This window comes from Heterocephalus glaber, unplaced genomic scaffold (assembly GCF_053883595.1).
Source record: "Heterocephalus glaber isolate CG9 unplaced genomic scaffold, H.glaber_assembly_v1.0 deba00001523, whole genome shotgun sequence".
In the NCBI taxonomy this organism is placed as follows: Eukaryota; Metazoa; Chordata; class Mammalia; order Rodentia; family Bathyergidae; genus Heterocephalus; species Heterocephalus glaber.
Window position 1 is genome coordinate 7,760,798 of NW_028258327.1, and position 18,081 is coordinate 7,778,878.

The window sequence follows — 18,081 nt, forward strand, 5'->3', positions numbered from 1 at the left end:
TGCTTTTTTTCGGGTTCCTGTCACATGGAGTATTGTTTTCCACCCTTTAACTTTCAGTCTATGTATTTCCTTTTGAATTAAGTGAGTTTCGTGTATGCAGCATATTGTTGGATTTTGCTTCTTGACCCATTCTGCCAGTCTACTTCTTTTGATTGGTGAATTGAGACCATTAACATTGATGGTTATAACTGAAACGTATTGACTTGTCATTGCCATGACTTTTTCTTTTTGTTGGGTTCTCCCCCTTTACATTTAATTTCTTGTCATGCCAGATGGTTTCATTCTGCTTTGCTTCCTGGGGTTGTGATCCTCAATGTCTATTCCTAGGCTATTGTGTAAAATTCTTTGTAGTGCTGGTTTGATATTCACAAAGTTCCTAAGGTGCTCTTTGTCGTGAAAGTATCTTATTTCTCCATCAATTTTGAAAGACAGTTTTTCAGGGTATATCAATCTGGGTTGGAGGCTGTTTTCTTTTAGGGCTTGGAATATGTCACTCCAAGCTCTTCTTGTCTTGATGGTTTGTGTTGAGAAGTCTGCTGTGATTCTGATGGGATTTCCTTTGTATGTGATTTGTTTCTTTTCTCTGACTGCTTGGAGAACTTTGTTCTTCTGTAGTGTTTCTGGAATCTTAACAATTATATGCCTATGTGTAGATTTTTTTTGATCAAGGCTATTTGGAGTCCTATATGCCTCACTTATCTGTATGTCAAGCTCTTTTCCCCTGCTTGGGAAGTTTTCTGCCATTATTTCTGTGATGAGATCTTTTATATCATCTGCACTCTCTCCTCTTTCTTCATTGACTCTAGTCTTATGTTATTCTTCTTTGCATCATCTAGCAGCTGCTGGATTGATTTCTCATGTTCCCTTATGATTTTGAAGCAATTTTTCTTTTCCTGGTCACTAATTGCAATCTTATCTTCTATATCTGAAATTCTGTCCTCACATTGGCTCATTCTGCTGTGTAGACTTTCAGTGGAGTTTTTCATGTCCTGGAAATCTATTTGCATCAGTTTTATGGATTCCATTTGTTTCTTATGTTGGGATTCCATCATGTTCCTCAGGTCCTCTCTAGATTTATTAATTATATCTTGCACTAGGGGCACAATTTCTCCTATTATCTGAGAAATTATTTCTGATTTCATTTTTTCCAGATCCCCTTTTGTTGCCAGTTCGGTGGGTCCAGGTGGTTGAGTATCAGAGGTTTTGATCTCATGTCCCTTTGGGGTTGCTGTAGGTGATGTGGAAGTCTGGTTTTGAGACTTATTTATGTGTTTTCTCATTTCGACTATGGCACGGGGCTGTTAACGCCTTCACGGATTACCTCCTCTGAGCTGGGTGAGGTGGGACAGGGGCTGGGAGCAGCGGTAGGGATGGTGACCCAAAAACCCTTTCTTGTGGGCTGGGAGCAGCGGGAGGGATGGTGGCCAGGAAGCCCCTTCCTCTGGACCAGGAGCAGTGGGATGGTGCCTCAGAAGCCCCTCCCTCTGGGCCGGGAGCAGCGACGCTCAGAACCCTGGTCTGCTGGTCTGGTGGTCTGGTGTCCTCTGCGTGTTTGTAGTGTGGAACCAGGTGACTGCCTGTCTGCACCGGGGTGATTTGGCATGTTCCATGTGACTCAGGACCTCGGTTGGGCGTGGGCAGACCTGCCTGTCTGCAGCGGGGTGATTCGGTGTCTTCCGTTCCTCTTTTATTGTTAATGTGGTTGACTATATTGACTGATTTTTTAATACTGAACTAGTGTTACATGCCTGGAATGAATCCCACTTGGTTTTGCTTTATTATTATTTTTGTATATTGCCAAATTCTGTTTACTAATATTTGTTGAGAAGTTTTTATCTGTTCATGAGAGAATTGATCTGTGGTCTTTGATGTACCATCTTTGTTTTTCATATCAGAGTAATGTTGGTCTCATTAAATGGGTTGGAAAGTGTTTGTTATTTTGTGGAAGATACTGGGTATAGGTTGTTATTTCTTCTTTAAGAATTTAGTGGAATTAACCAGTGAAACTATTTGAGCCTAGAAATATTTTTTAGAAAGCTTTTAACTATGAATTCAATTTTCTTTGTAGTTATGTGACTATCCAGGCAGTTTTACCTTGCATGAGTATTTTTGTGATGTTCACACACTAAAATTGTGATGTATAAAGTTGTTTGTAGTATTCCCTCATCAACCTTTTAATCTCTACTAGGGCTGTAGTACTGTGCCCTCTTTAGTTCCTGATATTGATACTTTAAATCTCTTTCTTTGTCATCCTTGCTGAAGGTTTATAAATTTTATTGGTCTTAGCAATAAATTAAATTTATTACTATTATTTATATATATATATCTTTTTGATTATACTTTTCTGCTAAGTGTTAAGATCAAGTTAAAATGAGACCAGTGTTAATTAAAATTAACCTCTTTCTGTATATATCAAGATTAGTTAAGGCTCCTCAGGGATTACTTTTGGGACCATATGCACAGCCTTTTAGCTCTTACATAATTTTTTTTGTTCTACCAGTCCTGTCTGCCTGGATGGATCATGATCTTGGTTGATCATATGATCACTTGCCTTGGAAGTGTGGGAGATGTTTCCATTTTTGATGACCTTCCTCTTAGCACAGTGTGCACTGGTTGACTCCTGTCTTCTGGGGTCTAACAATGTCCTTGCTCAGGAGGTTGGGTGACCCCCTGAAATTGTAGGATCCTTTTAGAGGGGTCCTCTCATGTCCTGGGTCCTTGTTGACCTTGGAGAGCAAGGGCCAAAATATTACCTGTCCTTTTAGCCTAGTTTTAGCTTTGGTCTCTAAGCCTCAGTAGTGGAACACCTAGAAGGTCAGTTACACCAGTAGTGAAGTGGGAGTAATAGGTTTAAATATCATAATCTTATCTGTATATCAAGAACTTTGAAATATAAAGATAGCCAGAGAGAACTCTTTCTTTTACAAATCATGATTGTTTTATAAATCAAATTCCTATAGATTGTTAATAGTTAACAGTTACAGAGTTTTACAGGGAAAAGTTGAAATTAAGAGCAAACAAAGCATTTTAGCATAAGAATCATGACAACATTAGAACTATTTAGACAGGTAAGTTAGATAGAAATTAATAAGATATTCCTTGTTTAGTGACCTACCCATTTAAAGTTCAAACTTATAACTTAGCCATGCTGTTCAGACTTATGACCCACCTTTTTTTTGGTACAGTTCTGTACATCTTGTTTATAGAGCATCAACGTCTTTTTTGGGTACAGCATACCTTATATAGTACTGTAATTTTTGCTGATTGTACTGTATAGTACAGAACTGTAGTTTTATGTTCCATTTTACCTTGCAGTACTGTATGTAAGATTGATGCAAATAAAAGCAAACTCATCAAGTTGGAGTTTCCTTTGAGCATTTCTTTGTTCTGAATATTATAATGTACATACTTTATACAGTTCCTCATTTAGCTACCAGTTTGTGTAATGAGCTAGTCATGGAAACATAACTCATTTATTAAATGAGGAATGTCTGCATGTAGTCAGAGAGAGTTGTGTGGTCAGGAAGGCTCCCTTTCAGATTTCAGAAGGACTGGGAGGCCAGGCAATGTGCCCCTTAGAGGGCAGTGTGTGAAGCCAAAGGTACAGTGGACACCCAGAAGTTTGGAGAAGCCAGGAGTGTGAATCATCTGAGGAAAGCTGCAAGGAGGGAGCAGAACAGGCCCAGGAGAAAAGCTGTGGGAGCTACAACCCTCTGCAGTGCCATAGAGGCGGAGGCACCCATGCTCCTTTGTGTTTACAACTTGCCACAGATTGCCGGAAGTAGAACTGTGAGATTTAATATTTGCCCTGCTGGATTTTGGACTTGATTGGTTTCATTCCTTTGTATCCCCATTTTGTATCTTTCAGAATGAAAATGTCTATCTTGTGCCATTGAATGTTAGAAGTGTTTACCTTTTTTTTTCCTTTGTGCAGGGGCTTACAACTAAGAATTTGCCTTAAATCTCAGAGGAGACTTGGGACTTGGACTTTTTAGAAATGCTGAAACTGATAGGACTTTGGCAACTCTTAGAGATGGATTAAATGCTTTTTTGTATAAAGGGATATGCATGAGTCTTTTTGGGGGGGGGCAGGGACAGAATGTTATGGCTTGTGTTTAGATGTTCTTCTAAAGCCTCATGCTTTTTCAGTGGTGGTTGAATGTAGAGTGTGTGATTGATTCATGTGGGTCTAGGCCCAAGAGCACTAGGATTAAGGATGTTAATGGTACCCAACCTAAGTAGTCTGAATAAGATAAAAGGGACAGAAAGATGCTGTTAAGTTCTCTTGTTTTTGCTGTCTTCCACCACCAGGGACTGTTGTCCCTCTGGCACCCTGCTTTGGAGCCAACCGATTGTGGACTGAAACCTCTATGAACTATAATCCAAATAAACCTTTTCCCTTTATACTTTGTTGTCAGATATATTGTCTCAATAATGAGAGAAAAATAACTAATATACATGGTAAGAAGAAAGATGTAGAGACAGAATTACAGAGACAGAGATGGGGAACTGGGATGTCCACTGCATGAGCAAAGGCCCTGAACAGCCAGAACTGTTGATATTTATTGGTGACACAATATTTGTTTAGTTGGGGTAAAGGGGCTACATGTGATCGCTTACACAAGTAAGGCTTGTAAAAGAAGAGACAAAGCATTATTGTGTTATGCTGGGGATGGAATTTGGGTAAGAGTCACTCTGACCTTGGCTGTATGTTATCTCATATGGTCAGACTCACTTCTTAAAATAAGCAGGGTTAACTCTTTACAGCCTGCCCTGCTTACAGCCTGCTTTGGGCATAATCAATGGGGTAGTCCCCCACATCTCCCCTTTCTCTGTTTTGGAAACTGCAGTAGCTGTATCAGGATGAGCTGCAATCCTTGGGGCCTGTTTGCTCCTGGGGCTCCGTGGTGGGTGGCACATCGGGTCCAGTGATCTTCAAAGGTCTGAAGGCCATTCTGGGTTAGGGAGATAGCTCAGACACAGCCTCTTTATGGCTCTCAGAAGGGGTGTCACATTGCACTGCTTGTGGTGGATCCATCATCTTGTTCTATGGTTGTACGTTCTGGGAGGACAGCCACAGCGTCTCTGCATTCCCTGTTAAAATACAAGCATAATCTGGTCCCTTGTTATCAGGGTGGAAGGTCTATTCTAGAGAGAGGAACCTGTCTATATGTCTTCCCAGACAACCTGTGGTTTAGCCTCAGAGATGGACACGTTTTGTTGCCAATGAAGCATGGCTGGCAGCAAGGTAGAGCCAGCTGTAGGATTCAAAAAATTTAAAACAAAAGTTGATAAGGAGCTTTTAGAAGGAACAGTGTGGGCTTTTACAAAACTATCAAGCAAACATACATATTTTCTTGATAAATCATTTTTGCACACTTTCTCAATGTATATAAGCTTTCTAGTCTTGTAATTATCTTTCTAACAAGACAAAACCTTTATCATACAAAATCCATTTATATCAAAAGTATATCTCGTACCTGTAGCCTTCTTTTTTTTTTTGGTACCGGGGATCGAACTCAGGTCCTTGTGCTTGTGAGGCAGGCACCAGAACCACTGAGCTAAATCCCTGGCCCTATGTAGCCTTCTTAATATTTTTCCTCCATCTCACTTACTATAAAACTTTTATACAAACTTGAAACCAACAAGCAAACATACATATTTCCTTGATAAGTCACTTCTGCACACTTTCTCAACATGTGTAAGCTTTCTAGTCTTGTAATTATTTTATCTTTCTAATAAGATAAAACCTTTATCATACAAAATCATTTCATATAAAAATATATCTCTTTTATAACCTTAATATTTTTTGGTTATACTTTTCTTCTGGTGTTCAGGACCAAGTTAAAATGAGACATATTAATTAAAATTAATGTCTTGTTATCTATTAAGGTCAGTTAAGTCTCCTTGGGCATTGTTTTGGAACCATGTATAGAGCTTCTCAGCTCCTATCCATGTCAGTGGTCAGGATGGGTCATGGCCTCGCTTGACCATGCTGCTTTTTATGAAAGCATGGGAGATTTTTCTCACCTGGTGACCTTCCTTTGGTATACTTCATTCATTGATTCTTGTCTTCAGGCATCCAGCAATCTCCCTGGTCGGGAGGTTGGGTGACTCACCAAGGTTGTAGGATCCTGTAGCAAAAGTTCTCTCGTGACCTGGGTCCTTTGTTGACCTTGGAAGGCCAGGGCCAAAATATTGGCTGTCTTCTTAGCTCAGTTACCTTTTTAGTTTTGGTCTCTAAAATTAAGGTTTTGAACACGCAGAAGAGAAGATCAATAACATTAGCAATTAGTGGAAGTAGTGACCTTCACTATTATAATTTTACCTGGATATCAAGCACTTTGAAATATAAAATATAGGTAGAAGACTTTTATTTTTATCAATCATGCTTGTCATAGTAGTTGAATCAACAGTTATATAGTTTTATAGAGAAAACTTAAGATCAAAAACCATATACATAGCATTTTAGCATAACAATTATGGTAACATTATCTTTGTAACACATTTAAATGTCCATCTTAATATAAAATAGCCTTTTAGTCAGACATCTCTATCTGATCACAAAATATTAAATAACACAAAAAACTTTCACCTAAATTATTATTTTTAATAGGATGCCATTTTTAAAAATGTATCAGCCTATAATGTACCTTAGAAATTTATACTCTTTAGCCTCTAATTTTAGTGTGTGACATCATTTGGACTGTTTTGGTGCCTAAGCATCTAAGTGCAATGACACATATACACATCATAAAAAAATACTATTATTTAACTGATAATTTTATGTTGGTTTGACATGTACCCATTATTATAAGTAGCTAGAGTGCAAGAAAAAGATATCTGAATCAAAAAGTTACTACCAGGCTAGGGATTTAACTCAGTGGTTCTGCTGCCTGCCTCACAAGCACAAGGCCCTGAGTTTGATCCCTGGTACCAAGAAAAAAAAATAAAAGTTATTACCATAAACAATATCTTAAAAGGCTTATGTACCTAAAAGGCATAAATGCATTTAGTACACCATAATTAACAATAATAAATATCACAATTATATAAAACCTTTTATCCTTTAGTTTTATACCAAAAGCATCTTTTTAGTAAAATCTTATTGGTTTGTCCACAGAAAATTTAACTTTTTGAAGATAAACAATGTAAACATATCACAATAATGTTTAGCAGTATACACTGGGATAAGTCTTTTATAATGGAAGCTATCTCGCATCCCCCTAGCAAACAAAGGCTGGAAAATATTTCTGGGCAGGTGCTCCTTTATTCACAAAGAGGAGTCCCATCTAGCAGTACCCCTAACCCTAAGGGTCTCTATTTAATCACCTTAAAAATTTTAAATGACCTATAAGAACTAGATTGTAATAATTAACACATTATTATTGACCAATAAAAGATTTTTTTCAGACAATATGCATTGCATTTATGAAATCAATCTTGACATCATTTTGGTCAGCTGACAACCTGGGGGAGTGAAGCATGTCTTTAACTCTAATGACATTTGTCTATAAGCCAATTTAAATTATAGGCAGATTTTTTTTTTTTAATCTTACAGGGCAAAAGAAAGAAAAAAATTGTTGAGCTCAAATAAAACAGCTGTAAGATTGGGGAAACATATATAAGACAATTTATAAAACTAGAGTGCACTCAGATGTATTTGGCCAAATTGAATTATATTAAACCTTTTATAGTTTTTAGTTTGTAACTGTAAATAAGACTAGCCAAAACTTTTTGTAGTTCACTTAACAGAAATCTCTTGTAACTAGAATCAGAAGGAATGAAAGCCCATTATACCTGTAAATGAAAAAACTAAGGTGGGCCCTAGGTTAATGACTTTGTCTTTTGGTTGACTTACTATAAACCTTTTATGACAAACTTGGCTTCAGCTGTTTAAATTTTAAAGTGTCTATTTTATTAAACCTCACTTTGCCTGCCCAAGCACTCTCTGAAATTAAAAGATGACCCCTGCTTTGTACCTCCAACCCTGGCAGGGCAGACAGAGCTGTTTGACTTTTAAAGTGTCCTTTCTTCTTCTTTTTTTTTCTGTTCTCAGATTATTACATTTTTAAATTTGACTGGCTGCCTATAGAATAGTAATCTTGAGTTCTTAAATCAACAGAGTAGAGAGAAGAGCAAGTTAACCTTGTAATTACAATTCACAAATTTAGAATGCGGGTTGGGGATTTAGCTCAGTGGCACCTGACCTGCCTCACAAGTGCAAGGTCCTGAGTTCGATCCCCGGTGCCAGAAAAAAATTGCATTGCATAAGAAATATTTTAAGCACACTAATTAAACAGCAACTCAAATTGGAACAAAAGTACATTTATCAATTAGCTGAAATTTGAAATTGGATTTTTCTTGAAAAAATCTCTTTATATCTAGTAGAGCAAAATTACAGTTTCTCAACTTTTGCTGGGGTTGTTTTGGCTTCCAGATATTTGCAAGCAGCATCAGGCTGGTGACACAGTGCTGGTCTTGGGGCTTTTAACTGTTTTACTCTGACCTCTCCCAAGCTTTCCCAGCTGTTTTCATTCCATTTACTTATTTTCTCATTTCAGTTCTTTCCAACCTGGGTGTGTGTTTGTTTGATTTTTTCTGAGTCTGATTTCCCAGCACCCCCTTATGTGAGTCACTGTCATTGTGGGCCTGTCCTGCCAGCTGTTTGAGAGTCACCTATGAGCCACTTTTACTTGTGGGCTGCTCCTGCATTCCACTTGGGGTTGTAGGTTTTTTTTGACTCCCCCTGAGTCTGCCTGTTGCATCCTGCCTGCACATCCCAGCGCACTAAAGCCAAGCAGTTCTCCTTATGCCTCTATCCCCACCTCCTCCACAGACACGCTGTGGTTTTAGCAACTCAGGCAGACAGGGAGGCAGCTTGACCTCCCCCAGAGGAGGAGCACTGAGATTTGCCTGTAACAATGTCACATTTTCTGAGAGAGGCAAGCCTGCCATATGAGAGACAGCAGATTTGGTGAGTTGTTGTTTTAAAACCAAAACCAAATGGTTCTTGGCAGTGGTGTATTTCTGCAAAGTAGAATCTTGAGAGGCTCCCAGGTCCAGTTATAAGGGCCACAAAACAATGCACAAGGCTCCAGGTTGTCAAGGTTTCAGTTAAGGTCTCAGGGAAGATAACTTTTATCTTTCTTGAACTGTCCAGAGGTTATTTCTGACATGTTCCGAAAGTTCTGTAACTAAGGTTCTTTGGGGGAACCAAGGATTATATTTAACTATTTCTTGCATTTTTTTTTTTTTGATACTGCTGGCCAGCACAGTGTAGTTTGTTTAAGAAGGGTGCGGAGCACTGGATGTATTGTTGCTCTTTGTCTGAAAGTGATTACCCCATGTTTTAATCCCAGCTGATTTTCTGCTTGCATCAGAGGCACTTGCTTCCTCTTGGGTGTCCACAGTTCATCAAGTGAGGGCCAAACATCATCAAAACACTGTGTCCACTCTGGGTGGGATTCACCAAACAGGTGATCCCTCATGGATTTAAGCCTTCACATTGGGCCCAAGTTATTGAAAAGCCCTGCAGTGGACCCTGATCTGCATAGTGTTACAATGCATGGCAAGAAGACTTAGAAGTAGAATTACAGAGACCTAGATGGGGAACTGGGATGACCAGTGCTTGAGCAAGCAAAGGCCCTGAATAGCCAGAACCATGGATATTTATTGGTGACACAATCTTTGTTTAGTTGGAGTGAAGAAGCTATGTGTGGTTGCTAGAGCTACATTGCTGATATAGACAAGGCTTTTGAAAGAAGAGACAAAGCATTCTTGTGTTATGTTGGGAATGGAATTTGAGTAAGAGTCACTCTGACCTTGGCTGTGTGTTATCTCATATGGTCAGACTCACTTCTTAAAATATAAGCAGGATTAACTCTTTACAGCCTGTCCTACTTACAGCCTGCTTTGGACATAATCCATGGAGTTGTCCCCCACAAAGAGCATTTAATATTTTAAGAAAACTTTGTTGATTTAGACATAGGAAACTTTTATCCTCTCAATTATAGCCAACTTAATTATGTATTATAATAATTCAGGAAGTCTCTGGGAAAGCCAGAAAAGTCACCCATCATTGGAGAAAACTGAAGGAAATTGGTTCAGGCAGCTGTTTTAGAGCCACAGAGGGAAGTTTAGTCCAGTGGTTTTCCAACCCCAATGGGTCCATATATAAATATCTTTTTTTTTTTTTTTTTTTTTTTTTGGTACCGGGGATCAAACTTGGGACCTTGCACTTACGAGGCAGGCAGCGGAACCACTGAGCTAAATCCCTGGCCCCCTATATATATATCTTTAATCAAAGAAGAAACTAACTTATTGTACACATAAAACAATTTAAAATATTTTTTAAAATGTTATCTGGATTGGCTAACAACCTCAATGAAAACATGTTACCAACTTTAAAGACATCTTTACCTTTATTTTAGTAACAAATTTAAACTAGTGCACTGTTAAATCATGTAAGTAAGCATTTTGGCTAGTATCATGAGTGTCTGTCTATAAGCCAACTAAAGTAAAACGTAAACCTGGAAAGTAACACATAGAAGCACATGCATTAACCTAATCATATGAAAGTCTCAAAAGAACCGAAAGTTGTTTTTTTGTTTTTGTTTTTTTGATACTGGGGATTGAACTCAGGACCTTGCACTTGTGAGGCAGGCGGCAGCACCACTGAGCTAAATCCCCTGCCCAAGAGCCAAAAGTTTAAAAGGACAAAAATTAAAAGGAAAGATGAAATTGATAAAAGCTAAAAAAATCTTTCATGAAGCAGCTTCAGGTACTTTAACCAGTTATTAAAACATTCTATAGGCAGACAAGGAAACATATAGAACATACAAAGCAAATATATCAAAATCATAGTGCACTTTTAAATGTATTAGCCATGCTGAATTGTAATAATCTTTTTTACAATTTTAGGTTTATAGCTATAAATAGACTAGTCAGAACCTTGTCTAGGTGGTATGGTAGCAGTTTTTAGGTGAGCTGTAACAGAGACCTCTTGTATTAACACCAATAAGAGTCAGAAGGAGGAAGATAGAAAAGCTATAGATTGTTAGATGTTAAATTGTTAGGTATAATTGTTAAAAGCTATAAATTATTATCTCTCCTTATTCTGAAATTTGATGCCTTATCTCTTTTATGCCCATGAAAACAAGGACTATTTTAAGAAAGACCCTAGTTTGATGGTTTATCTTAATCTTTGGAATATCTGCTACCACAGTATAGCCCCCTTGGAGTCCTCTGTATTAGAGTTATTATTGGAAACTGCTCCTTTGATAACCACACTGTTTCTTATGTAAATGTTTTTCTCCAGAGAGACAGATCCTTTAAAGGTATGGTGTTGTAATAGACATTTTTTTGAACATTTTTTTTTGGCAAGCCTCCTCCCATGAGAATTAAATTTAGACCAGTTTTTAAGAATATAGCCCAGGGGATCAGACAGAGGAAATTGGAAACATGAGACCCTTTATGGGTCCTATGGAGAAATTTTACCCAAAAAGTGTCCCTTAGGATGACAAACTTTCCATCCCAGGGGGACACAGGAGATACTTGCCTCCTTTGGATCATCCCCTAAACAGAGGGGCTCCATGGCACCGGGGCCACTATCCTATTGATCAGATTGGTCCAGATGACCTAGTGAGACAATTAGTAAGGCACAGAGACAGAGGGAAACTCACCATTCTGGACAGATGGAAAACCTGCCATGAAGAATAGAAAAGCTGCACTTGAAGAGTCCAGCAGCCACAGGGAATGGATCACTAGAGGAAGACAGATTCACTCTGGATGGGCTGCCACTATCAACTCCTCTGTGTTGAGAGTGAGGGAGGTTCCAAAAGACGTCAAAGTGGCTTGCTAGAGAGTGGTGCTGGCAAAGGCTGTGAGTTGTAGGTGGGAAGTAAGATTTTCTACTAGGGGATGAAAAAACTCTAGCTTGTACCCTGATGGACTACAGCAGTTGGGGTCATAGCCTGGAGCCCTTTGAGGCCCTAACCTGTTTTTGTTGTTATTGTTGTTGTTGTTCGATCAGTGAAATCATCTGTGGTATAATGACCTCTAATTCTTGGAGGAAGGGTTTGGGAGAAGGAATAGAAAGTGCCTAATCTAGCAATGCAAACCTTTTAGAGCTTTCAGTGACACAGCCTGCTGTGGCATGCGTGCATAGGCTTGCTACCACTAGCCTAATCTGAGAGACACAGGAACTTTATCTACAGGGAAGAGGCATAAGGCTATCTAGTTGAGAGAGAGAGAGAGAGAGAGAGAGAGAGAGAGAGAGAGAGAGAGAGAGGAAGAGAGGAAACACAAATTGTGTCTATGTAATAAATGTAATCACAGTTAAATGGAGAGAAAAAAATAAAACACTTTCCAATCTGTTACCTCCTGTCAGTCTTGGTTTGCCAGATATAAAGTGCAGAGTTGATCTTGGTGAGACCTCCAATACGAAGCAGTTAAACCCAAGCTCTTTGTCTCAGGAAACTGAAGAATAAAATCTCAGACAAAAGGGGGGAATTAGGAGAATATTTATTGGAAATAAGAAGAAAAAAACCTTCTGGTGTATACCCACCACAAAGGGATCTTGGACATGGAATTGCCCTCAAGTAGAATTTCTATTTTAAGTTTTTGAGGTATTTCCATACTGATTTCCATAGTGGTTTTACTAGTTTTCATTCCCACCAACAATGCAGAAGGGATCCTGTCATGTTGCCCCACCACCACCCCTCAGCCTCAGCAGCATTTGTTGGTTTTTGAGTCCTTAAAGATGGTCATCCTTCTGGAGTAAGGTGGAATCTCAGTGTTGTTTTAGCTTGCATTTCTCTAATGGCCAGCAGTGTTGAACATTTTCTCATTTGTTTATTGGCCATTTGTACTTCCTTGGTTTAGAAGTGTATGTTCATTTTAGTTGCCCATTTTTTGATTGAGTCTTTTATTGTGGGGGGGGTCTATTTTTTTGTGTTCTTTATATGTTCTAGATATTAGTCTTTTGTCCAAGGTGTAGCTGGGAAAAGTTTTCCCCATTCTGTAGGTTGTCTGTTTACTCTGCTGGTTGTTTCCTTTACTGTGCAGAAGCTTTTAAATTTGATGAGGTCCCATTTGTTGAGTCTTGGTACTATTTCCTGTACAATTGGGATTCTTTTCAGGTAGTCCTTGCATATGCTTATGTTATGGCTTGTGTCTAGATGTGCCCCCAAACCATCAGGCAGTCATATGTGGACCTTTTCAGAGGTGGCTACATCTAGAGTGTGTAGTGCTGGGATCAAGGGTGTCTGATTACTAAGTTAGTCCACTGGTTGGTTTGTCATAGTTCTGGGTAGAATTAAGGGTGCCCCATGCTGGATGTGAGTGCTACCTGCATAAGGGCTCGTAGCCTGGATAGATTTATCTCGGTGCGACCGCCTGCCTGGCAAGTGCAAGGTCCTGAGTTCGATCTCCGGTTCTGCCAAAAAAAAAGAAACAGAAAGAGGGTCATTGCCTGTTGCTTATTGGTTGCTGCCATGCTGCCATCTGCCTTTTGCTGGCCCTGCTTTGCCATGGACTTTCTCCTCTGCGATGCCCCTCTGCCATGCCAACCTGCCTTGGAGCCAGCCAACTATGAAGTGAAACCTCTACAAACTGTGAGCCAAATAAACCTTTCTTCCTTTAACTTTGGGTGTTGGGTGTTTTGTCTCAGCAACAAGAAAAAATAACTAAGATAGCCTATGTCTTCAAGAGTTTACTTATTTTATCAGGACATAAGTCTTTCTCTAACATTTATTATATCTTTGATCATTTTTATTTTAGTTTAGTACATGGTGAGAGATATGGGTCTGTATTCAAACTGCATGTGAATAGCCAGTTTTACCAGCACTGAGACCATCTTTCCTCCAGCATGGTTTTTACCTCTTTGTCAAAGATCAAATAGCTGAATGTGCTTGGGGTTGTTTCCACATCCTTTATTCTGTTCTGTTGATCCACATGTCTGTTTTATGCCAATACCATGATATCATGTTGCTTTTATCATTGTAGTTTTGTAGTATAACTTGAAGTCCTAGACTGTGATGCTTTTGCTGTTCTGGGTCTTTTCTGGTTCCATATGAACTTTAGGATTGTTTTCTCTAGTTCTGTGAGGAATGCTATTGGTATTTTGATTGGGATTGTGTTAAATCTGTATATCAGTTTTGGAAGTATGGCTATGTTGACTATATTGGTTCTGCCTGTCCAGAAAGAGGGGATATCTTTCCATTTTCAGATATCTTCTTTGATCTCCTTTTTTCAGTTTTTGGGGGTTTTTTTGGTACTGGGAATCGAACTCAGGACCTTGCGCTTGCGAGGCAGGTGCTGGAACCACTGAGCTAAATCCCCAGCCCTCAGTTTTCATTGTAGGTGTCTTTTACTTCCTTGGTTATCTCCTAAGTATTTAATTTTTTTTGATGGTACTGTGAATAATGTTTTCCTATTTCTTTCTCAATGAGTTCATTATGGTGTACAGGAGTGCTACTGATTTTTGAGTGTTTATTTTGTATCCTGCTACATTGCTGAATTTGGTTATTAATTCTAGGAGTTTTTTGGTGGAAATTTTGGGGTCTTCTATGTAGAGGATCATGTCATCTGCAAATAATGATTATTTGACCTCTGTCTTTCCTATACATATCCCTTTTATTTCTTTCTCTTGCCTGATTACTCTGGCTAATGTTTCGGGTACTACATTGAACAGGAGTGGGGATAGTGGACACCCTTTTCTTGTTCCTGATTTTGGAGGGAAAGCTTTCAGCTTTTCCTGTTTTAATATGATGTTGGACATTGGTTTGTCATAAATGGCTTTTATCAGATTGACATAATGCCCTTCTATACTCATTTTCCTCAAGGTTTTTTTTTTTTATCATAAATGGACACTGGATTTTGTCAAAAGCTTTTTCTGCACCTGTGTAGATGATCATGTGATTTTTGTCTTTGCTTCTATTTCTGTGGTGTTGAAAATCACTTTTTACAATTTTTTTTGGTACTGGGGATTGAACCTAGGACCTTGTGCTTGCAAGGCAGGTGCAGTGCTGCTGAGCTAAATCCCCAGCCCCACTTTATATAATTTTTTAAACATAATGTGGATACAAAAATTAGTGTTTACATATATTACTTTTGCAAATTATAATTTCAGAAATGTCTGGTTAGAATTAGATGACAGAATGTGAAATCTTTATTTAAAAAAATTTTTATTGGTACATTTTAGGTATACAATACGTTTACATTTATCATTGGGTGCTTGTACCCGTACATGATGTATCTTGGTTCTTATTTTTTTCTCCATTACCTGTGCGCCCTTCACCCCCTCCTCCCTTCCCTATTTACATAGACTTTGTTTCCATTTTTTTTCTTTTCTCATAATTTTTCCTTTCCCTTCTTTCCTTTCCCCTTCTCCTCCCACCACCCCTACACCTTTGGACCTTTTCCTATTTCACATTATCAATTATTCATTTTAATCCTTATTTACACTTTCAGTTTCTGACACTAGAGAAACTATTCGGTATTTACACACATGTGTGTGTCCTATTTAGAAACCTTTATTTTTTAAATAAAATCCAAAGTTAAGAAAAACCTCAAAAAATAAATAAAATTTTCCTGTTTATCAGTTGTAATATTACTGTATAAAATAGAATTTCTTCAACTACATGCATATCAAGCATTTTTACTGTGTAATACTTTTTCTATACATTTAATTTTTTTCAGTTTGTTCAAATAGCCAGCTTATTTGGACTTTACAAAGTAAACCATGGGTTTTCGATGAATACAGAACCATGTGGTTCAAATCCTGTAGGATGACCTTTCTCTCTTTGAATAGAATGAAAAGTTACTGGTAAGTTTATTTATTGCTCTGGCAGATATTTATATAATTATGTGCAATAGTAATTGAGTAGTAATTTTTTGTGTTTAATAAACTTGGTTGGTATATAATAGCTTATGTGGTTTGGTTAAAGTAGCTTTTATTTATTTAAATGTTCTTAACTAATTTATTTTCTAACAATTTAAATTTGGAAAATTTTAAACCCATAGAAAAGTTGATAGAGTAATACAGTCGATAGCCAGTCAATATCCTTCATCTAAATTCAGAGAAAACCTTTTTTTCAGTAAGAGGCACTCAAGATGCCTTTTTTTTTTTTTTTTTTTGGTACTGGGGAATCGAACTTGGGTCTTTGCACTTGTGAGGCAGGCAGTAGAACCACTGAGCTAAATCCCCAGCCCAAAAGGCTTCTTTTTTCCTAGAACCAGGGATCGAACTCAGGACCTTGCGCTTGCAAGGCAGGTGCGGCGCCACTGAGCTAAATCCCCAAAAGCCTTTATTTTTAATAGAAGACCTTATTACAGGGAGAAACATTTTAAATTATAATATTCTTATGACAGAACATAATAATGTGGTACTTAAAATCATAAGTGTTATGGATACAGTATGATTATAAGGTGGATACATTAAGGTGGATACATTCTAGGAAGATTAGATCAAAGTAATGTCTTTCTGTACTTGTATTGAATAAGCCAGTATGTAACTTTGTGAAAAATATTGCTCAGATTAGGATGAGCTCTGTTTTCTATATGTGTGCTCCTACTAGTAAATGAGCACCTTTGAAATTGTGTGTCTGAAAGAAACCATTCTTTGTCAACTGAGAAGCTACCACTGAGATCTGTTGCAAATTACAGAGCCGGACACAGTAGTGCATACCGTAATCCTAGCCACTTGGGAGGTTGAGGCAGAAGGATCACAAGTTAATTAAAAGGTCAGCACTCCCTGGGTTCAATCCCAGGGAGGGACAGAGGCAAGGAAAGAAAGAAGGAAAGTAGGCAGGAAGAAAGGAAGGTTATTATAATTAATCCTTGGTTTTTGAAGTTTTATTAAACATGGGAAAAAAGACTGATATTCCTAAAATAATATTAATGTTAAAGAAAAGTGACATTTGAATTTACTTATTTTACAGTATTGAGAATTGAACTCAGGGCCTTCACACTGACCTATATCAACAACCCCAGCCCCTGCTTTTATAAAATTTTGAGAGAGTGTCTCCTTAAGTTGCCAAGTACCCCACGCTGGCCTCAGACTTGCAATCAATCCTCTTGCCTCAGCCTCCCAGAGTATTAGGTTTACAGCAAGTGCCAACACACCTGACTGCATCTTAAAAGAAAAAACAATGCTGCCTGCCTGGCAAGCGTAAGGATCCGACTTCCATCCCCGGTACCAAAAAAGAAAAAACAGCAATGGGCCAGGGATTTAGCTCAGTGGTTCCGCTGCCTGCCTCGCAAGTGCGAGGTCCTGAGTTCGATCTCCGGTACCATAGAATATACTCTTCATATATAACTAAGAAATACAATAGAAATTTGAATGGCATTATCTTTTCTAGCTTAACAACATTTTACCTAAACAGACCTTTGGAGTATTTTTTTTCTGTACTGTTCCTCTGACTTAGAACTCAGTATAGTGTCTAATTTCTGTTTAGTCCCTATTTGTTTTCATATGATTGAAGAAAAAAAAAAAGACTAGGCAAGTTATATACTTCTCTGGCCTTTTCCTTCAGGTTATTTTTTTTCACAAATGTCTCCTGAGCAGGGGATATGTTCCAGGAACCCTACTAGTCCCTAGGAATAAAATGGTCCATGCCTTGCCTATGCAGTGCTTAGGGTCTAGTGAGGAGGCAGACATGACCAAATAATCATATGAGCCCACAAGGAAGTAAAAGTTACATAGGAGTTAAAATAGGGGACTGTGACCCACTTATAAGGATCAAGGAAGACTTTGTAGATAACAAACATTCCATTTAAACTAAGATCTGAAGGATGAGAAAGAATGAATCAGGCATTTGGAGGAGGAAAGGGGCAGGGAATGTTGGAAGAATGTTCCAGACAGAGGGAACAAAATCTGCCAAGTGCCTGTGCAAAGAGGGAGCACGGCCACTTTGAAGAACTTTGAAGGAAGGCCTGTGTGACTAGAGTGCGGAGGATGAGGAGAGTAAAACAAGGTGAGTTTGGAGAGCAAGGAAGTGGGGACTAAATAATCCTGAGCTTCATAAACCATGCAAAGGACTTTAGTCTATATTATTATTATTAGATGTGACCCAGAAG

The 18,081-nt window shown here is 38.4% G+C and overlaps 1 protein-coding gene across 11 annotated transcripts in view; it reads left to right on the forward strand.

Annotated features, from left to right (window-relative positions):
- The window catches only part of Coq3 (coenzyme Q3, methyltransferase), a 51,197-nt gene that overhangs the window by 21,579 nt on the left and 11,537 nt on the right, over positions 1 to 18,081 (forward strand). For all 11 annotated transcript variants that reach the window (XM_087187948.1, XM_021242697.2, XM_087187947.1 and 8 more), the window contains one exon: positions 15,703 to 15,829. In XM_087187948.1, the coding sequence (XP_087044074.1) occupies positions 15,771 to 15,829 (59 nt within the window). In that variant the 5' untranslated portion in view covers positions 15,703 to 15,770. The remainder of the gene's footprint in view (positions 1 to 15,702; positions 15,830 to 18,081) is intronic.